Source organism: Myotis nattereri, assembly GCF_964212035.1.
Source record: "Myotis nattereri genome assembly, chromosome: 2".
In the NCBI taxonomy this organism is placed as follows: Eukaryota; Metazoa; Chordata; class Mammalia; order Chiroptera; family Vespertilionidae; genus Myotis; species Myotis nattereri.
The window spans coordinates 160,711,500-160,729,973 of record NC_138076.1 but is presented as its reverse complement, the minus strand read 5'-3'; the positions used below and the strand labels follow the sequence as shown (position 1 = coordinate 160,729,973).

Sequence of the window (18,474 nt, the reverse complement as noted above, 5' to 3'; positions counted from 1 at the left end):
ATGAGGGCGCAGCGGGCTCTGCAGGTGCTGGGCTTCCTCCTCAGCCTGGCCCGGGGCTCCGAGGTGGGCAACTCGCAGTCAGGTAAGCGGCGCGGGAGCATCCGCAGGCTCGGACCCTGGGGCCCCCGACCCAGTGCGCCGAGTCCTGGGGCAGCGAGGCCGGGGCGGGGTGGCCCTGGGGCCGCTGGGGCCACCTGGGTGGGGACCGTCAGGCTCGGTTCTCAGGGTGGTCCTTGCGCGGGCGCGTTCCTGCACCACCCGCGCCCCCACCACCTCCCCAGCGCGTCGCCGACTCCTTAATCTGTTCCTTACGACAGGGCTGATGCCGAAACAGTGCACCCTTCTGGGGGGCCCTGCGGGGCGGGGCGCCGAGACCCTCGTTCTTGTAAACGTGAGGTGGTGATTTTGGAGGAAGGTGGGGTCTGTTTGCTCCCCGACCTCCTGCCCCCACCCCCAGGTTTTCATCAACCTCCAGTTTTGTTGTTTTGCCGACAGGGCGGAGCTGTGGAGGGGGTTGTTGTTCTCCGGTGTTGGGAAAACAAGAGCGGCACCTCCTCTTCCGCGAGGGAGCCCGCCCTGGGAGGGCTGGGATGAACCGGGGAGCCAAGTCCAGGTGACCTCAGTCAGGGGAGAGGCCCTGCACAGGTTGACCGTCTTCTTTCCCTCGAAATTATAAAGCTGGCTGGTCCCCAACTTCACCCACCAGCCTCTCTTTGTCAAGACCCAGATCAAATCAATTAAAATTTATTGAGCATCTATTAGGTACAAGGCCCAGAGCCAGGAGCTGTAGGGTCAGGGACGTCTGGCCTGTATTTATCACTGCTTGTCTTTTCTCCCGCAACCGGAGGGCTAACAGGGCCTCGCTCCCACCTTCAGAGCCTCATGTCCCGGGGAGTCCTTCCTAGACTCAGCTTCTCCCTCACCCCCATTCTGTTTATTGTCTCTGTGTCTAGGAGTCAGATTGCTCCTCTGTTCCTCCTCCCCACTCCCATGCCATCTGAGCCCACCCCTTTGGGTATCCCTGGGACCTTGGACACCTGAGGGGTGCTGGTGTTGCTGGCCTTGGAGGAATCCTGTTGGTCTCCCCTCCCCCTAGATCTCAGCTTGGGGTTTGACCCACCCAGGGCCCCTACCCCAGAGTGGGAGTGGGAGGAAACACCTGTGCTTCTCCCACAGTTGCTGAGCCTAAATTTAGACCCTGGGATCTTGAGATGCTAACACTCCCAGCTGGTGGTGGAGGGCGGGGGACCTGGGAACTAGGGTAGGAGGGACAGAGTACAGTGACTGTCACTGTCCTCTCCAGGTCCTCGGCATCTTCAACCAGGAACCCAGGAGTCTAAGACCTGGCCACCTTCCCCGAGGGAGCCAGGGGGCAGGCACGGTTGGGTGTTTTTACCCCTTATCTGGGTCCCTGCCGTCTCTGGGCATCCGGCCCTGTCTCAGTCCTTCTATAGCCCCTTTGTCCTGGCTGTGATGGGGGTGGGGGACGCTGGAGAGGAGGCGTCTGATTGAGGAGGGGCTGCAGACTCTTGCTGTGACCCACCCCAGGGCTCTCCACCAAAGGACGGCCTGTGACAGTGCCCCTTCTGAGCCCCTGGTCCCTGAGCACTGAATGGATTTTTATAATTCCTCCCCCTTGCCCCTCCCCCAAGCTCCCTGGTTCCTTCTCAGAGGTGTTCACGCTCTTCCCGCCCTGGCCCTCTGCTCCCTGTTTATGGACTTTATCCTCTGGGCGGCAGGAACTGGGCCTTCAACACTGCAGCCTTCCAAGCACACAGACTCCCAGACTGCACAACGGGCAGTGGGATGGATGGAGCCACCTGAAATACCTCCTAATAAAGAAACCCAAGGACAGAACCAGTAGATTCCTGGCCCAGAGGGGAGCTATGTACATGTCCCTCTGTATGTGTGTCGTGCGAGTGCGTGCACGTACACACACACACACACACACACACACACACACACACACACACCATTTCCCTGTGCAGTAATCTTGGCTCCTCCCTTATCTAGTGAGAAGGGTTGGCGCCTTGACTTGGAAGAGGGGGTGTCCTGCCAGGAAGGGGGTTGGGGTGGGGCTGTTCCAGAAGTGACTAACCTTTCCTAGTCTATTTCTTCTCAGCCCCAAGGACCCTGGAGTTCCCAGGCTCTTCTGGGAGCTGCCAGTCTGTCCCTTCCCTTTGTGGGGGAGATAGAGGGAATGGGTGCCCTCAAAGGTCAAGTGGTCAGAGTAAGGGTGTCTCTAGTCTAGGAGGAGGAGTTGGGGCCTCACCAGCTTCCCACCCTCCCTCCTTTCCTGCTCCTGCCTCCCACTAAAGCTGCCACCGCCTCAGGGAAGGGTGGTTGGAACAGGTGGTATCTCTTCACCCCCACCCCCTCTTTCATGAGCCAGAGGAAAGAGATAGGAATAGGGCTTCAAGGTCAAGATTTCCTGTAGCTTCTAGGTCCTGCAAGGCCAACAGGCCTCATGGACCTCGAGTCTAGGCTCTACCTCATGTCAGTGCGGGTTGCCATGTTGGAAGGCTTTTGAATGAATCTTTTGACAATAAAACTGGCTTAGTGCGGCGGGAGTCTGCTGCTGTTTCCCTCCAGGTCTCTGCATTTGCTGGAAAACACTCTAGGCTGGACAGTGTGATGCTGAGGGGGCTGGAGTGTGTTGGGGTAGGAGAAGGGAGCGCGAAGGAAGCCAGAGTTTAGGAAGGGGGGTGCGGGGTAGGCAACCAGCTCCTTATCTTTCGGCTTTAAAGACAAAGCTCACATTGACCCCAACACCAGCCCCAGAGCTCCCCCCTCTAGTGAGATCACTTGTCTGAGCCCAAGACTTGAGGGTGGAGGGGGTGCTGCCGAGGACAGGGTGTCTGGGGACAGGGTGGGGCAGCCCCCTCCTCCTATATAGAATCGCCTCATTGTGGGCTGGACTGTGGCCCCAGGCACTGCCCCCATCCCACCCTGGGTAGACACAATAGGGGCTGTGTGCTAGCCCCAAAGAGATATTTATTCCAGGACTTAGAGGCAGGACGGGGGCAGAGGATGGAGGGGGAGGGGAAGAGGAGGAGGGTGACCAAGTTGTGTCCTTGTCTAACTTCTGTCCCGGGAGGGGGAAAAGCCCTACGTCCTCCTTGATTAACCCCCTAGGAACCGAAAGAGGCACCGAGGAGGTCTGGTGGAAAACGGAAACCTTTTCACCTTCCTGTTGGGGGGATGGTGAGGGGGGTTCTGGGAAAAGAAAGTTCAGGCTCTCAGACTAACAACAAAGGCCTTCGTGTCTATCTGAAGGGGTGAGGGGTGGAGGCAGCCCCCTGATCCTGTTGAAGATCTCCGGAAAAGGGCAACCCAGAGGGTGGTCTCGGGGGACGGGGCTGAAAACTTGTGTCCAGCCCTCTGCCACTCCTGCTGCTCCACTTTGAACAGTGTGTCCCGGGACTTTGAACGGCCTGAGTGTGACCGGCGATGCTGAGAACCAGTACCAGACCCTGCACAAGCAGTACGAGAGGTGTGAGGTGGTGATGGGGAACCTGGAGATTGTGCTCACAGGACACAACGCTGACCTCTCCTTCCTGCAGGTTAGAGTGCCCGACCTCCTGCACCTGTCCCCCTTCTCCCCACAGACACCGTCCCTTCTTCAGGGCCACCCTCTGCTGGAGTTGAGCCTTTCTAAGACCCGAAAGTCCCTAAGATCCAAATTTGTGTGTTTATGGGGACAGTGACTGGACTCTGGGACCTCTGGTTTGGCCTCTGTAACCAGGGATACACCAGGGCTGGCCGAGAGAAGGGCAGGGGCAGGGGCAGGGGCAGGGGCAGGGTGGCGTTCTACGCTGGGACTGATGTAGAGAAACACCTGAGGACCGAGAGGCACCGGAGGAAGTGGGTAAGGAACCAAGCAAGGACCCTCCTGGCGTGAGGAGCTCTGAGCAGGAAAGGGTGGGAGTCCAGAATCCCTCCATCATTTCTGCTGCCTCTTTTCACTGGCAGAAGGGATTAGAGGAGTGAGGGGTTCCTGAATGCCTCATGGAGGGAGAGGGGATTGAGACGTTTTGTCCTGTCTCATCTCTCCCTGACACCATTGGCTCCATCACAGTGGATTCGAGAAGTGACCGGCTATGTGCTCGTGGCCATGAACGAGTTCTCCACGCTGCCCCTGCCCAACCTCCGCGTGGTGCGGGGCACCCAGGTGTACGACGGGAAGTTTGCCATCTTCGTCATGTTGAACTACAACACCAACTCCAGCCACGCTCTGCGCCAGCTCGGCTTTACCCAGCTCACAGGTCAGCTCCTGGTGATTCCTGGTCTTGCCCCTCAGCCTGCCGCTGGCAGGTGCCTCCTTGGGGACAGTCCAGGACTGCTCACTCTCAGGTGCCCCTCCCAAGGTGCCGCCCACTTTGACCACTCATCTCAAAGGCCACCAGTCCTTTAGGGCCCCGATGGGGAGCTGGGGGCCTCTGCCCAGGGGGAGCGTCCTTATGTCCTGGTGGGGCTGGAACTGGAGCTGGATCTGTGAGCCACATTCCTCTAACTTCAAAGTACAGTGTACCCTGAGATGCCTCCTTCCCCAGGAATTGGAATCCTACCTCCCCCCTCACAGTTCCCCACACGCTGGAGGAATATAGGGGTTAAGTACCACCTGGCAGCCTTCTACTTCTCCCTGTCCCAGTCAGTTGAAAAACACACAGGTAGGGCAGGGGAAGGGGGTGGGGTGTTGAGTCAGGAATCTTCACTCCTTTTCCTTCCCCTCCCCCACTGGCTAAACCGGATCTGGACAGGTGTCTGAGGAGGCGGGGGTTTCTTTCAGCCTAGCTCCTCCTCTGCCTCCCCAGGCCAGCCTTCTCTGCATTTTGGATTTAGTTGGACATGTCCGTCTGCCCCATTTCCCCTGCTCCTGAGATTAGCGGGGGTGGGGGGGCATTTGGAAGTGGGGAGGTCAAGGGGAGGAGGCCTGCTGCAGCCCTTAACCCTGTCACTTCTCTGTCTCAGAGATCCTGTCAGGGGGCGTGTATATTGAGAAGAATGATAAACTTTGTCACATGGACACCATTGACTGGAGGGACATCGTGAGGGACCGAGACGCCGAGATCGTGGTGAAGGACAATGGCAAGAGCTGTGAGTGGCCCTGGTCAAGATTGCTCCCCTGTCCCCACCAAACCAGAGTGACTCCTTTCCCGTCATCATCAACCCTAATCTGAACCCTCCTCTCCACTGAGCAAACACCTCAGGCCCGAGGAGCCTGCCAGGAGGGAGCAGGTCAGTCCCCGGGAATCCAAACCGCAGAAGCAGTATGTCAAGAAAAGGGGCCAAAGACTGCACTAAGTGGGGAAGCCAGATCTTTGGACTCCATCCATTTCGCTTTCCACAACAACCACCTCCCCTTTCCTCAGAACCTACCTACCCCTGACCGCAATCTGCTCCTGCCTGTCCACTCACACGCGTACAATCCTACTGGGTTCAGTTTGCCAAGAGGGAACCAAGTGCCGAGGTTGGGCCTGGGGCTGAGCTTGGCATTTGCCCCAGACCCTCCCCTTTAGCTGCCCTGTGGCGAGGTGGAGGCGTGGCTCCACCCCTTGTTGACAGGTTCGCTTGAGCCCCACCCTGCTCTGCGTGGGCAAGGAGGGGCGCTGCCTGGCTCTTTGCTTCCTGGGGCTCAGGTGCCTGTGTGCTGACGTCATTCCCTGTTGATTCAGGCAAGTCTTTCTCTCACCCTTGATGGGCTCTTGTGTTGCTTTCCCTCCCGACTAGGTGAGCCGTGTCATGAGGTCTGCAAGGGGCGATGCTGGGGTCCCGGACCAAAAGACTGCCAGACATGTGCGTTTACTTCCCTCTAAAATCCTTAAATTCATTCCCGTTCATATCCCTGCCCTCCCCAGCCTGGGCCACCATGGTGGGTAGGGATGAGCCTGGAGGGCAAGAGGGTGAGCAGGGGCCTTAGAACGCAGGGCTGAGGACCCTGACAGCCAAGCTTTCTCTCCTTCCCTAGTGACCAAGACCATCTGTGCGCCTCAGTGTAATGGTCACTGCTTTGGGCCCGACCCCAACCAGTGCTGCCACGATGAGTGTGCAGGGGGCTGCTCAGGCCCTCAGGACACCGACTGCTTTGTACGTACTGTTAGCACCATTTGCCTGGGTTCTGGGGTGGCCATGTGGGCTTTGTTGGGGGGGGAGGGGGACCTAATGCAGCATGAGTTTTATGAGTCTCCTGTGTGCCTAGGCCTGCCGGCTCTTCAATGACAGTGGAGCCTGTGTACGCCAGTGCCCACAGCCTCTTGTCTACAACAAGCTGACTTTCCAGCTGGAACCCAACCCTCACACCAAGTATCAGTATGGAGGAGTTTGTGTAGCCAGTTGTCCCCGTGAGTATCTGAAAGGAAGAAACCATGATCATGGAACCAGTAGTTTAGACAAAATTGTAGGAGGCAAAAGGGATTGAGTTGGGTGGTGAGTAGGGGCCTTGGAGGGCAAACGGTTGTGGTCATCCGCCAGCCCCAGGGAATGACCCCTGTGTCCCGGCCCCTCATGACCTTCCCTGTGTCTCCCAGCAATTGCACCGAGCTCTGCTCCTTGGAACAACACAGAGCAAAGGGCCTTCCTAATCCATCGGACGGCACGAAGGAACTTCGGGTGGTGGGTTGGGGCAGATCCAGCGCAGAGCAGGAGGGAGCAAGGTTCAGGCGGGAGCGGCAGAGCTCTGCCCTCACCTCCGTGGGTGCCCTCCTTTTCCCTAGACAACTTCGTGGTCGATCAGACGTCGTGTGTCAGGGCCTGTCCTCCTGACAAGATGGAAGTGGATAAAAATGGACTCAAGATATGTGAACCTTGTGGGGGGCTGTGCCCCAAAGGTAAGGAAGTTGGTGAAAAGACATCCTTTACCCTGAGACTACTCAACCCTCTCCCTCAACCCTCACTGAGTCTCTTTTTTTGTTTGCAGCTTGTGAGGGGACCGGCTCGGGGAGCCGATACCAGACTGTGGACTCGAGCAACATTGATGGATTTGTGAATTGCACCAAGATCCTGGGCAACCTGGACTTCCTCATCACTGGCCTCAATGGGTTAGAGATTCTGCCCTCTCTTCCTGGACCCCCACCCCATACATCCCCTCACAGTTCATTGCATCGGCTTCACGCTTCATATGTGAAGCTGATTAGGAAACTAGTTCATAAAACCTTAGAAATCACAAAGGACCTGACAGTGCTTAACTCAACCTCCACTAGGGCGTGAGCCCCCTCAGACACATCCCTCCGCAGTCTGACATCACCCAGCTGAATGGCAAGGGACAGGAACATTGTGTCCTCTTAAATTTAGATAAAAATCTGCCAGCTATTTCCCCTAGTTCTGCCCCTTAGAGAAGAGCCACAGAGAGCAAAGGGACTTTCTGATCCGTTTAAAGTGTGTGTGTATATGTGTGTGTGTGTGTGTGACATTACAGCCACCTGTTTTCTTATTTTGTTTTGATGGAATTTTAGATCTACACTAAAGTTGCAAAAATGGTATTAGGATTTCCTATACATTCTTTGTTCAGATCCCCCAGATCCCCCAAGTGTTAACATTATACCGTACTAGAAGCCTGGGGTCCCTAGGCCTGGCTGGTGATTAGGGCTTATCAAGGTTGTCTCGCCCAGTCCCAATCGGGGCCAAGCCAGCTGGGGCCTGCTGGCTGCTGGCCAGGGACCTGGGGGCCCGCTGGTTGCTGGATGGGGCTGGAAGGATTGGGGGTGGGTGGCGGGGGCCAAGGTAGGTTGGCTGGCCATGGGAGGTTGGCTGTGGGAGTGCACTGATCACCAGGGGGCAGCTCCTGCATTGAGTGTCTGTCCCCTGGTGGTCAGTGCATGTCATAGCTACTGGCCAACCGGTAGTTATGGTTGCTTAGGCTTTTATATATATAGATGCTTTATTATTTCTCTTTCTTTCTACACACACATTTCACTCTGTCTCACAATGTCCTGGATCACACATTGTATTCAGTTGTTATATCTCTTCAGTCTTCTTTAATCTATAACAGTTCATGATATTGACATTATTGATGAGTACAGGTCAGGTAACAGGTGGAACCTTCCTCAGTTTGGATTTTGTGATGGTTCCTCATACTTAGAGTCTCTAAGTTATGCTTTAAAAAAAAAAGTTTATCGCCTGTCCGGCGCAGCTCAGTGGTTGAGCGTCGACCTATGAACCAGGACGTCATGGCTCGATCCCCAGTGTGGGGCATGCAGGAGGCAGCTGATCCATGATTCTTTCCCATCATGGATGTTTCTATCTCTCCCTCTCTGAAACCAATACCAATATATTTTTTAAAATTTTTTTTAAAGTTTATTATTTAAAATTTTCTATTACAGTTTACTTCCAGTATTATTTTGCATTGGTTTCAGGTGTACAGCAAAGTGGCTAGACAATCATACACTTTACATAGTGTCCCCTGATATTTTCAGTGCCCACCTGGCACCATACATATTGCAGTATTATGACTATATTGCAAAACTTTGGTGTACTTTACATTCCTGTTCAAGTTATGCTTTTTCTAAAAAATATTTTTTTACTGATTTCAGAGAGAGAAAGGGAGAGGGAGGGAGAGATTGAAACATCAATGATGAGAGAGAATCATTGATTAGCTGCCTCCTGCACACCCCCTACTGGGGATCAAGCCCGCAACCCGGGCATGTGCCCTTGACTGGAATCAAACCCGTGACCCTTCAGTCCACAGACTGACGCTCTATCCATTGAGTCAAATCGGATAGGGCCAAGTTATGCTTTTTATATATATATAAATATGCGAGGCCTGACGTTTCCGGGGCCAGCTCCGGCCAGAACTTGGACAGAGCGAAGGCCTGGGCCCTGGGTGCCTGAGAAAAACCGGTGCCAGCAGCAGCCAGGGGAAGGAAGGCCTGTTGCACGAATCTCTTCGTGCAACAGGCCTCTAGTATGTGTGTGTGTGTATATATATATAATTTTAGAGAGGAAGGGAGAGAGGGTGGGAGAGATAGAAAAATCAATGATGAGAGAGAATCATCATTGATGCCTCCTGCACAATCAGGGGGATCGAGTCCGAAACCCAGACTTGTGCCCTGACTGGGAATTGATCCGTGACCCCCTTGTTCATAGGTCGATGCTTAACCACTGAGCCACTGCTGCCAGGCATGTTTTTTGTTGTTGTTGTTAATCCTTACACGACAATATTTTCTCCATTGATTTTTTTAGGAGGGGGAGAGGGAGAGAGACATTGATGTGAGAGAAACACATCGATTGGTTGCCGTCCACACGCCCCCAAAGTGGGCCGGATATTGAACCTGCAACTCAGGTGTGTGGCCTTGCCCGGGAATCGAACCTGAGACCCTTTGGTTCGTAGGCTGACACTGTAACCACTGAGCGGAACCGTCCAGGGCTTAATAAGTATCTTGTGGGGAGATTTTGCCTGAATTAATTTTATAACGAGAATTGCTAGATAATTATTTTCTAATTCCATTATTCCTTCTGCATTTATTTGTTGGCATTCTAGTGTTAGGAAGAGTCTCCCCTTCCTACCTATCTATCTATTGATCTATCTAGTCAGTGTGGGTATTCGTTTTATTCAATGGTTTATAATCTTTTACAGTCATTATTTTGGTGTCCAGTTGTCTCTAGTAGGGTTTCTGGGGGCCCCTTCAAGTTGGTTCCTGTGTTCTTTGGGCTTGGACCCCTCCTTATTTGAACATTTGCTTAGTTTTCTCTGCAAGATGCTGTAGGCTTGCACCGGCCGGTGTGGTTCAATTGGTTGGAATGTTGGGTTGTGGCGGGTTCGATTCCCAGGTTGCAGGTTGGATTCCTGGTCGTGCGCAAGAGGCAACTGAGCGATGTGATGTTTCGCTCTCACATTGATGTTTCGCTCTTCCTCTTCCTTCCTCTCTCTAAAAATCAATTAAAAAAGAAAAGATGCTGTAGGTTCCTGCAGTATTTCTCCTGCCCCAGCTATTTCCCTAGGGAGCTCGGTCCTTTCAGCGGAGAATGGTATTTAGAAACCAAGTTCTGAGGTTGGGCGCTCGCTGCTGATGCCTGTCCCGCTGCCTTGTTGACTGTTTTTACCGTTCTCTTCAGAGACCCTTGGCACAAGATCCCTGCCTTGGACCCTGAGAAGCTCAATGTCTTCCGGACAGTTCGGGAGATCACCGGTGAGTGGGAGAAGCTCCCCTTTCTGAGAAGAAAAGATCAACCATTGGCACGAACTGTAGTGTAACCACTTGAGAAAAATCAAGTTTCAAGCAACAGGGGAGGGACCAGGAGAACCTGAGAAAGAGGGAGAGAAGGCGGCTCCTGCTCATATACCTCTCTCCAACCCCTCAGGCTACCTGAACATTCAGTCCTGGCCTCCCCACATGCACAACTTCAGTGTCTTTTCCAACCTGACGACCATCGGGGGCAGAAGCCTCTACAAGTGAGTAAGAGTGTGGAGGTGATAGCACCTCCAGGTAATGAACTCTGCCTCTTAGGCATCTGTGAGTGAAAATCCAGAAAGGCGTTTTCTCAGACGGCAGCCCCAGGGGGTCTGAGAGTTTGATGGAGAAAAGGCAGAAGGAGAGGGGAGTCCCTTTCAGTGTGTCTCGTAGCCCAGAGCAGGTTGTTGAACGGAGTCCGCCGCGTGGTAAATTTTCCTTTTGTCGTTTCCCCTCTCATCCCGTCTCCTTGTTCTCAGCCGGGGCTTCTCATTGTTGATCATGAAGAACTTGAACATAACATCTCTGGGCTTCCGATCCTTGAAAGAAATAAGTGCTGGGCGTATCTACATAAGTGCCAATCGGCAGCTCTGCTACCACCATTCTCTGAACTGGACCAGGCTGCTTCGAGGGCCTGCTGAAGAGAGACTAGACATCAAGCATAACCGGCTCCGCAGAGACTGCGGTGAGGGAGAGGCCCGCTGGGAGGGGGGAGAGGGAGTTGGGAGAGGGGTGGAAGGACTGCTCTGCCCTGGAAGTGGGAGTAGGGAAGCAGGGATGGGGGCGCGGGGGTGGAGCCAAGGAGAGAGGGATGTTGGGCTGGAAGCGGTAAGGAGGAAGTATTCAGGGGAAGGGCTTGTGGGGAGACCTCGGACTCCTCCTGACCCACCCCTTCCTTTCCAGTGGCAGAGGGCAAGGTGTGTGACCCACTCTGCTCCTCTGGGGGATGCTGGGGCCCAGGCCCTGGTCAGTGCCTGTCCTGTCGAAACTACAGCCGAGGAGGTGTCTGTGTGACCCACTGCAACTTTCTGAATGGGTACGGACAGGAGGGACGGAGTCAATTAGGGGTGGAGGGCCCTAGCTGCTTTGGCTCAGTGGATAGAGCATTGGCCTGCGGACTGAAGGGTCCCAGGTTCGATTCCAGTCAAGGGCACATGCCGGGGTTGTGGGCTCGATACCCAGTAGGGGGCATGCAGGAGGCAGCCGATCAATGATTCTCTCTCGTCATTGATGTTTCTGTTTCTCTCCCTCTTCCTTCCTCTCTGAAATCAATAAAAATATATTTTTTTAAAAAAAGAAGGGGTGGAGGGATGGGGCCCTGGGACAGGGCTATTCCGAGTGACCACCCCCAATCTCTACCCCGCTTCCTCACGGCAGGGAGCCTCGGGAGTTTGCCCAGGAGGCTGAATGCTTCCCCTGCCACCCGGAATGCCAGCCCATGGAGGGCACTGCCACATGCAATGGCTCGGTACAGTAGCGGCACCAGGGTCTCGGGGAGGGGGCAGGCCACTCTGGAGAATCTAGGGGATGATATGGCCCAGCCTCCAGGCCGGCACAGGGAGGCCAGACAATGCTCGGGTTTGTGGAAGGAGGATCCTGAATGGCTGGGTTGGTCCCTGTTAGGAGATATGGAATTGACCCTGGAATCCCATTTTTCCTGACCTTTTCTTCTCCACCCAGGGCTCTGATGCTTGTGCCCAGTGTGCCCATTTTCGAGATGGGCCCCACTGTGTGAGCAGCTGCCCCTCTGGAGTGCTGGGTGCCAAGGGCCCCATCTACAAGTTCCCAGATGCTCAGAATGAATGTCGGCCCTGCCATGAGAACTGCACCCAGGGGTCAGTGATGGGATGTTAAGACGAGGGGGTCAGGGGAGAGGGAATACAGACTAGAGGGAGAGAGGAGGGCGCAGGGAGGAGAAAGAAGACAGGAACTGTGATTTGAGAATTACTCCCAGCTGTAGAGTGAAGGGTTGGAGGAAGGGATACTGAATATAGCACAAAATCACACCACAATTTTGGGGCCTGGAATAAACACCCACTCGGGGAGGGTGGGCCTGCTAGGGACGGAGCCCATGTCTTGGGATGTGCGTGGGCTCCAGGATGGGACGCCGTGGTAGGGTCTGAAACAATGCTGTCGCTGGTGCAATGGAGCGTCCCATGGGATTCTCCAGTTCCCACTTAAGGCGGTGACTTTCTTCTCCAGGTGTAATGGGCCTGACCTGCAGGACTGTTTAGGCCAAACACAGGCGATGATCAGGTATGATGGGCTTGGAGACTTAGTGAGCTGCGGGTATTCGGGAGAGAAGCGAGGGAGAGACGGTTATCTGCTGGGAAGAGTTGAGTCTACCCTTTCTGGCCTTCTATATACAGTTCACTATCACTGGACTCAGGGCACAAGAATCCAGACTTCTGGCCTTCCCTTTCTAAAATTAACTCACAGTAGCCTCAGAAGGTCCAGATTTAGGTTAACTCTTTAGTGCTCAAGGGTATGTTTGTGAATGTTGACTGCTTGCCCCGGGTCTGCACCATACCTTTTAGGACAGGTACAGATGACATTGTAAGGGAGGTGTGGACCGAGGGTAATGCCAGGTTTCTCTACCCCACAGCAAAACGCACTTGGCGATGGCTTTGGCAGTGGTAGTAGGATTATTAGTGATTTTCGTGATCCTGGGCAGCACGATCCTCTACTTGCGTGGGCGTCGGATTCAGAATAAGAGGGCTATGAGGCGCTACTTGGAACGGGGTGAGGTGAGTGTGTAGCTTACTCTAGAAAAGTGCCCTGTTTCAGAGCCTCCTCCTCCCCCGATATTTGATCCCTAGAAATAACTCTGACCAGAGAATTGGGAGACATGCTTTCTCCCCGATTTTGCCATTAATTTGCCGCATGACTGTGAAGAAGTTACTTTCCTTCTGTGCCTCAGTTTATGACTGTATACAGAGGAGATAGTAACATCCATCCTTATATGATGGCTGTAATGGTGAAAGTGATGATCTAAGTGGAAGTGCTTTGAAAACAGAGAATTGAATAAAAATACTCAAGGGATAGGATTACCAACTCCTTTCTTCCATCAAAGGGAAAACCCACCCTCTTGATTCCTAATCTCACGATCACAAATAACTCCCTCTGTCCTGGGGTCTGTTATTTCTCTGATATGCCTACAATGCTTTTGAAGACGAAAGACAACTCCTCTTCCTGCTCCCACCCTTTGGGCTCGGCTGCTCTTGGCAGCCACGCAGGAGGAGGGAGCCAGGGGGTCGTGGGAGCGGGCTTTCCTGAGTGCCTCCCTCCCACCTGCTCCCCAGAGCATAGAGCCTCTGGATCCCAGTGAGAAGGCTAACAAAGTCCTGGCGAGAGTCTTCAAGGAGACAGAGCTGAAGAAGCTTAAAGTACTCGGCTCAGGCGTCTTTGGAACGGTGCACAAGGTGCGTGACACACAGAAAGTAAAAGTCCGGGGAGGTGGGGAAAGGGCTGGCCGGGGGAGAACCGCCTCAGGCTGACTCCTCTTTACAACTTCCCAGGGCGTGTGGATTCCTGAGGGCGAATCGATAAAGATCCCAGTCTGCATTAAAGTCATTGAGGATAAGAGTGGACGGCAAAGTTTTCAAGCTGTGACGGATGTAAGTGAAGGAAGGGTTTTCTGTATTCCACTAGGAAAGAGGTCAGTGTTACAATTGTGCAGAAGCATGGTCCTGTGTCAGCAGCTACTGTGAGCCATGTCGATGTACTGGAATGTTGGGGAGGCCCTGGCCTGGGTATCCTGGTACGTGAACCTGTTTGTCCCTTGGATAACCCCTCTTCTCTTGTGTCCCTTAGCATATGCTGGCCATTGGCAGCCTAGACCATGCTCACATTGTACGGCTGCTGGGGCTGTGCCCAGGGTCATCTCTGCAGCTTGTCACTCAATACTTGCCTCTGGGATCCCTGCTGGATCATGTGAGACAACACCGGGGGTCCCTGGGGCCACAGCTGCTGCTCAATTGGGGAGTACAAATTGCCAAGGTGAGAGGAGCCGGGAGGAGTTTCTATGATGGGACTGCCTGGCTGGGGGCCAGCAGGGAGGAGGCAGGGAGGGTGGAGTTCTGAGTGGTACCTTTAGGGTTTGGGGTGGTTCTGGATCTCAATGATGGATCCCCCAATCCTGAGAATATTTCCTTCTCCTGTAGGGTATGTACTACCTTGAGGAGCATGGTATGGTTCATAGGAACTTGGCTGCCCGAAATGTGCTACTCAAGTCAACCAGTCAGGTTCAGGTGGCAGATTTTGGGGTGGCTGACCTGCTGCCCCCTGATGATAAACAGCTACTGCACAGTGAGGCCAAGGTAGGCGACACAAAGGGCTGGTGAGGAGGTGGGGCTGGAGTGAAGCAGGGAGATGGGGAGCAGCCAGTGGTCTCTTCCAGAGGGAAGCAGATGCAGTAAGATAAGTTCAGGGAGGGGAACCTGAAGATGCCGGAAATATAAGTTGAGACAGCAACAAAGAGAAGGATGCAGAGAATTTGGGGTTTAGAAATGCTAAGGTAATTTGTGAAAATAATTGGTGACACCTTTGCCTTTAATCCCCCAGACTCCAATTAAGTGGATGGCCCTCGAGAGTATCCACTTCGGGAAATACACACACCAGAGTGACGTCTGGAGCTACGGTCAGTCCATCTGCATGGCCCAAATCCCACAGTTGCCTTTTGAGACCCCCTCTTAGAATCTTCAAGCCCTTCAGATCCTTGAGTCAGACTGTCATGCCTTCCCTTCATCTTTCATGCCCATTGCCACTATTTTGCCACCAACCAGTCATGTCTTCCTGTACCAGGTGTGACGGTTTGGGAGCTGATGACTTTTGGGGCAGAGCCCTATGCAGGGCTGCGGTTGGCTGAAGTACCAGACCTGCTGGAGAAGGGGGAGCGGTTGGCACAGCCCCAGATCTGTACCATTGATGTCTACATGGTCATGGTCAAGTGTGAGTTACCTGATGATGCCAACTGTTTGCTATCCAGCTTTCCTCCCTACTCCCTTCTCCTCTCATGACTCTATTTCCCACATCTTACCCCCAGGTTGGATGATTGATGAGAACATTCGCCCAACCTTTAAAGAACTAGCCAATGAGTTCACGAGGATGGCCCGAGACCCACCTCGGTACCTGGTCATAAAGGTGAGTAGGTGTCAAGGAAATTTAGAGCAAAGGGGATTTGGCTGGAACCAGGATCTACCTTAACAATCACCTGCCCCTATAGAGAGAGAGTGGACCTGGAATTCCGCCTGGGGCGGAGCCTCCTGCTCTGACCAACAAGGAACTGGAGGAAGTAGAGCTGGAGCCAGAACTAGACCTAGACCTGGACTTGGAGGCAGAGGAGGACAACCTGGCCACAACACTGGGCTCTGCCCTCAGTCTGCCAGTTGGAACACTTACTTGGCCACGTGGGGTAAGGCGCGTCAGTTACCCAAGGCTTTCTGCTCCCTGAGCACTCTGCACACCTGCACCCTCATAAACCCCAGATACTCAGATTAACTACTCAAAGGACCCATGATGAGATGTCTCCCTTTGTCCAAACCTGTTTTCATCCTAGAGCCAGAGCCTTACAAGTCCATCATCTGGATATATGCCTATGAACCAGAGTAATCTTGGGGAAGCTTGCCAGGTAAGGTCTGTCTCTTTCAGGGGCTGCTGAGATGCTGGGTGGCAGAATGTCTTAGGATGATAGGGGTGGTGTGGGAGATCGTAGAAATCTTTGAGGTTTCATCAGTGTCCTACAAAAAAAGAAGGCATTGAACTACCCAGTCTCCTTTCTTCATCGCTGTGTAAATCTCTGTGTGTTTTTTTCTTCCTTAGGAGCCTGTAGTTTGTGGGGGTGGTGAACGGTGCCCCCGTCCAGCCTCTCTGCACCCAATGCCACGGGGACGCCTGGTATCAGAGTCGTCTGAGGGTCACGTGACAGGCTCTGAAGCTGAGCTCCAGGAGAAGGTGTCCATGTGTAGAAGCCGAAGCCGGAGCCCGCGGCCACGTGGAGACAGTGCCTACCATTCCCAGCGCCACAGCCTGCTTACTCCTGTCACCCCACTCTCCCCACCAGGGTTAGAGGAAGAGGATGTGAATGGTTATGTCATGCCAGATGCACACCTCAAAGGTACCTGATTCCTCACACCCGCCCTCCCCACTCCCCCCGCCCGGCCTGACTCTTTCCTCTCCCTACTGCCTATTAATTACTGTGAATGTCTCCACATAGCTAGCCTCTCTTCTCAACCTCTAGGTACTCCATCCTCTCGGGAAGGCACCCTTTCTTCTGTGGGTCTCAGTTCTGTCCTGGGCACCGAAGAAGAAGATGAAGATGAGGAGTATGAATACATGAACCGGAGGAGAAGGCACAGTCCATCTCGTCCCCCAAGGCCAGGTTCCCTCGAGGAGCTGGGTTATGAGTACATGGATGTGGGATCAGACCTCAGCGCTTCCCTGGGCAGCACACAGAGTTGCCCACTCCACCCCGTGCCCATCATACCTACTCCTGGCACAACTCCTGACGAGGACTATGAATATATGAATAAGCGACGCGGTGGAGGAGGTGCCGGGGGGGATTATGCAGCCATGGGGGCCTGCCCAGCAGCTGAACAAGGGTATGAAGAGATGAAAGCCTTCCAGGGGCCTGGACACCATGCTCCCCAAGTCCACTACACCCGCCTCAAAACTCTACGCAGCTTAGAAGCCACCGACTCTGCCTTTGATAACCCGGATTACTGGCACAGCAGGCTTTTCCCCAAGGCTAATGCCCAGAGGACATAACCCCTGCTCCCCGAGGTACTCCGGGAGCAGTTGATGGCAGCTAGTGCCTCCAGAGGGTACCCCGTCCCTCCCTCACAGGTCTCAGTCCCATTTCCCCTCCAGCCTAGACAATTCCATCCAACCTTCGGAGGCTTTTACACACTCGGACAAAGATCTCGTGGCATGTAGCTGGCTGTGCACTTTCTTCACCTTCCCAACCCCTGGGAAGTAGAAGGTTTTCCCTGTTTTGTGTGCTTTCCCACTCCCATTCCTCCAACTTTCTCAGGGGAGCTCCCTGGAGATATGAAGGATTACTCCCTTACATCCGTACCCATTGGATGACTCCAGTATCATGTCCCTTTCTCTCAGACTCTAACTTGTTGAGATGAGGATTTAAAGTGTGCCTTTGTTTCCCATCAGACTCCCAAGGCAAAGAAAAAGGGCAAAACCTGGCCAGGGAAAGTAACATTTTGGCTATGACCAATCCCCTGGAAAGAATGGGAAATTTTCAATCATGTGAAGGAAGTTCAGGAGTAGATATTAATGATTGCTATTAATTGAGCATTTATTTTTGTGCCAGACAGTGTGCTAAACTTTACCTGCATTTTCTCAATCCATATACCAATTCTGTGAACTAGTTTATAGTTCCTTACAAATAAGGAACTGAGCCTTAAGAGAGATTGCATGGCAGGTCCAGGATTCAAAATCTTCCCACGTGTGTGCTCTTAAAGGTATCAAGGAAAACAGGCACAAACCAGAGCCCATATAAGGGGTATTGTCGTCTTGTTTTTGCACTGAATTAAGTCTAACCCCAACAACCACAGCCTCCTACACCCAGACTTCTCATCTCAGGAAGGGGGTGGTCAGAAGGAAATGTAACTGGACATTTTTGTGTAAACCATAACTTACATGTGCTGTAAAGGATCTCCACTTCTTACCCAAGGGACAGATTCACAAGGGTCCCAAGAGCCACTTTTAGAAGTGTTCTCACCCAATAATGGGGAGCTTCTGATTGGGATAGAAAGAAGATCCATCTTCAGACCTCTCCCATTGGGTGGGAAATGGGGATATTTGTTCTATCAGTGAAGTTTTTTGTTTTGTTTTTATACCTGTCTGAATAAAGATGCCAAAGTTTTTCAGCTTTCTGTCTGTCAAATGAAAATCTTCAGTAAGGGAGACCATCCCTTTGCTTCTCAGCAGAACATTGCTACCTTTTTTCCCTGCTTTGTTTTGGGACGGTCCTACTCTGTTCCACGCAGCTTTCTCCAACCCTGCTTTTCCTTGCATCCCCTTAGCATGCTCTCCCTCCCAGGAGCATGCCCGCACCTTTCCTCCCCCCCTCAGGCACCCATTTCCTAAACTCTGAGGGATCCCAGAGACTTGCAACCAGGGCAACAATTGGCAGCAGCAGTTCACTCTCAGCTAACCCCCTCACCCCAGTCCTCAAGGCCCCCTTTTCTCTGACTTCTTAGTGAGCCAAAGCAGCCCAGCCTAGGCTCACTTCCCCACCTAGTCTCTTTTCTGTTGCTTCTATCTTAGGCCCTTCCTTGTTTCACTGTCCCCA

The 18,474-nt window shown here is 53.4% G+C and overlaps 1 protein-coding gene across 1 annotated transcript; it reads left to right on the top strand.

The window, feature by feature from the left end:
* Positions 1-18,051, top strand: ERBB3 (erb-b2 receptor tyrosine kinase 3; the record flags this gene model as incomplete). Its single annotated transcript, XM_081084128.1, has 28 exons — positions 1-82; positions 3,412-3,563; positions 4,079-4,265; positions 4,972-5,097; positions 5,731-5,796; positions 5,969-6,087; positions 6,200-6,341; positions 6,714-6,827; positions 6,917-7,037; positions 10,051-10,124; positions 10,297-10,387; positions 10,646-10,851; positions 11,070-11,202; positions 11,544-11,634; positions 11,847-12,001; positions 12,369-12,422; positions 12,772-12,913; positions 13,469-13,588; positions 13,685-13,783; positions 13,980-14,165; positions 14,330-14,485; positions 14,730-14,805; positions 14,970-15,116; positions 15,211-15,308; positions 15,391-15,579; positions 15,724-15,795; positions 15,987-16,281; positions 16,405-18,051. 28 exons carry the CDS (start codon positions 1-3, stop codon positions 16,929-16,931), a joined length of 4,020 nt encoding a protein of 1,339 aa, XP_080940254.1. The 3' UTR covers positions 16,932-18,051.
* Positions 18,052-18,474: the final 423 nt, after the last annotated feature.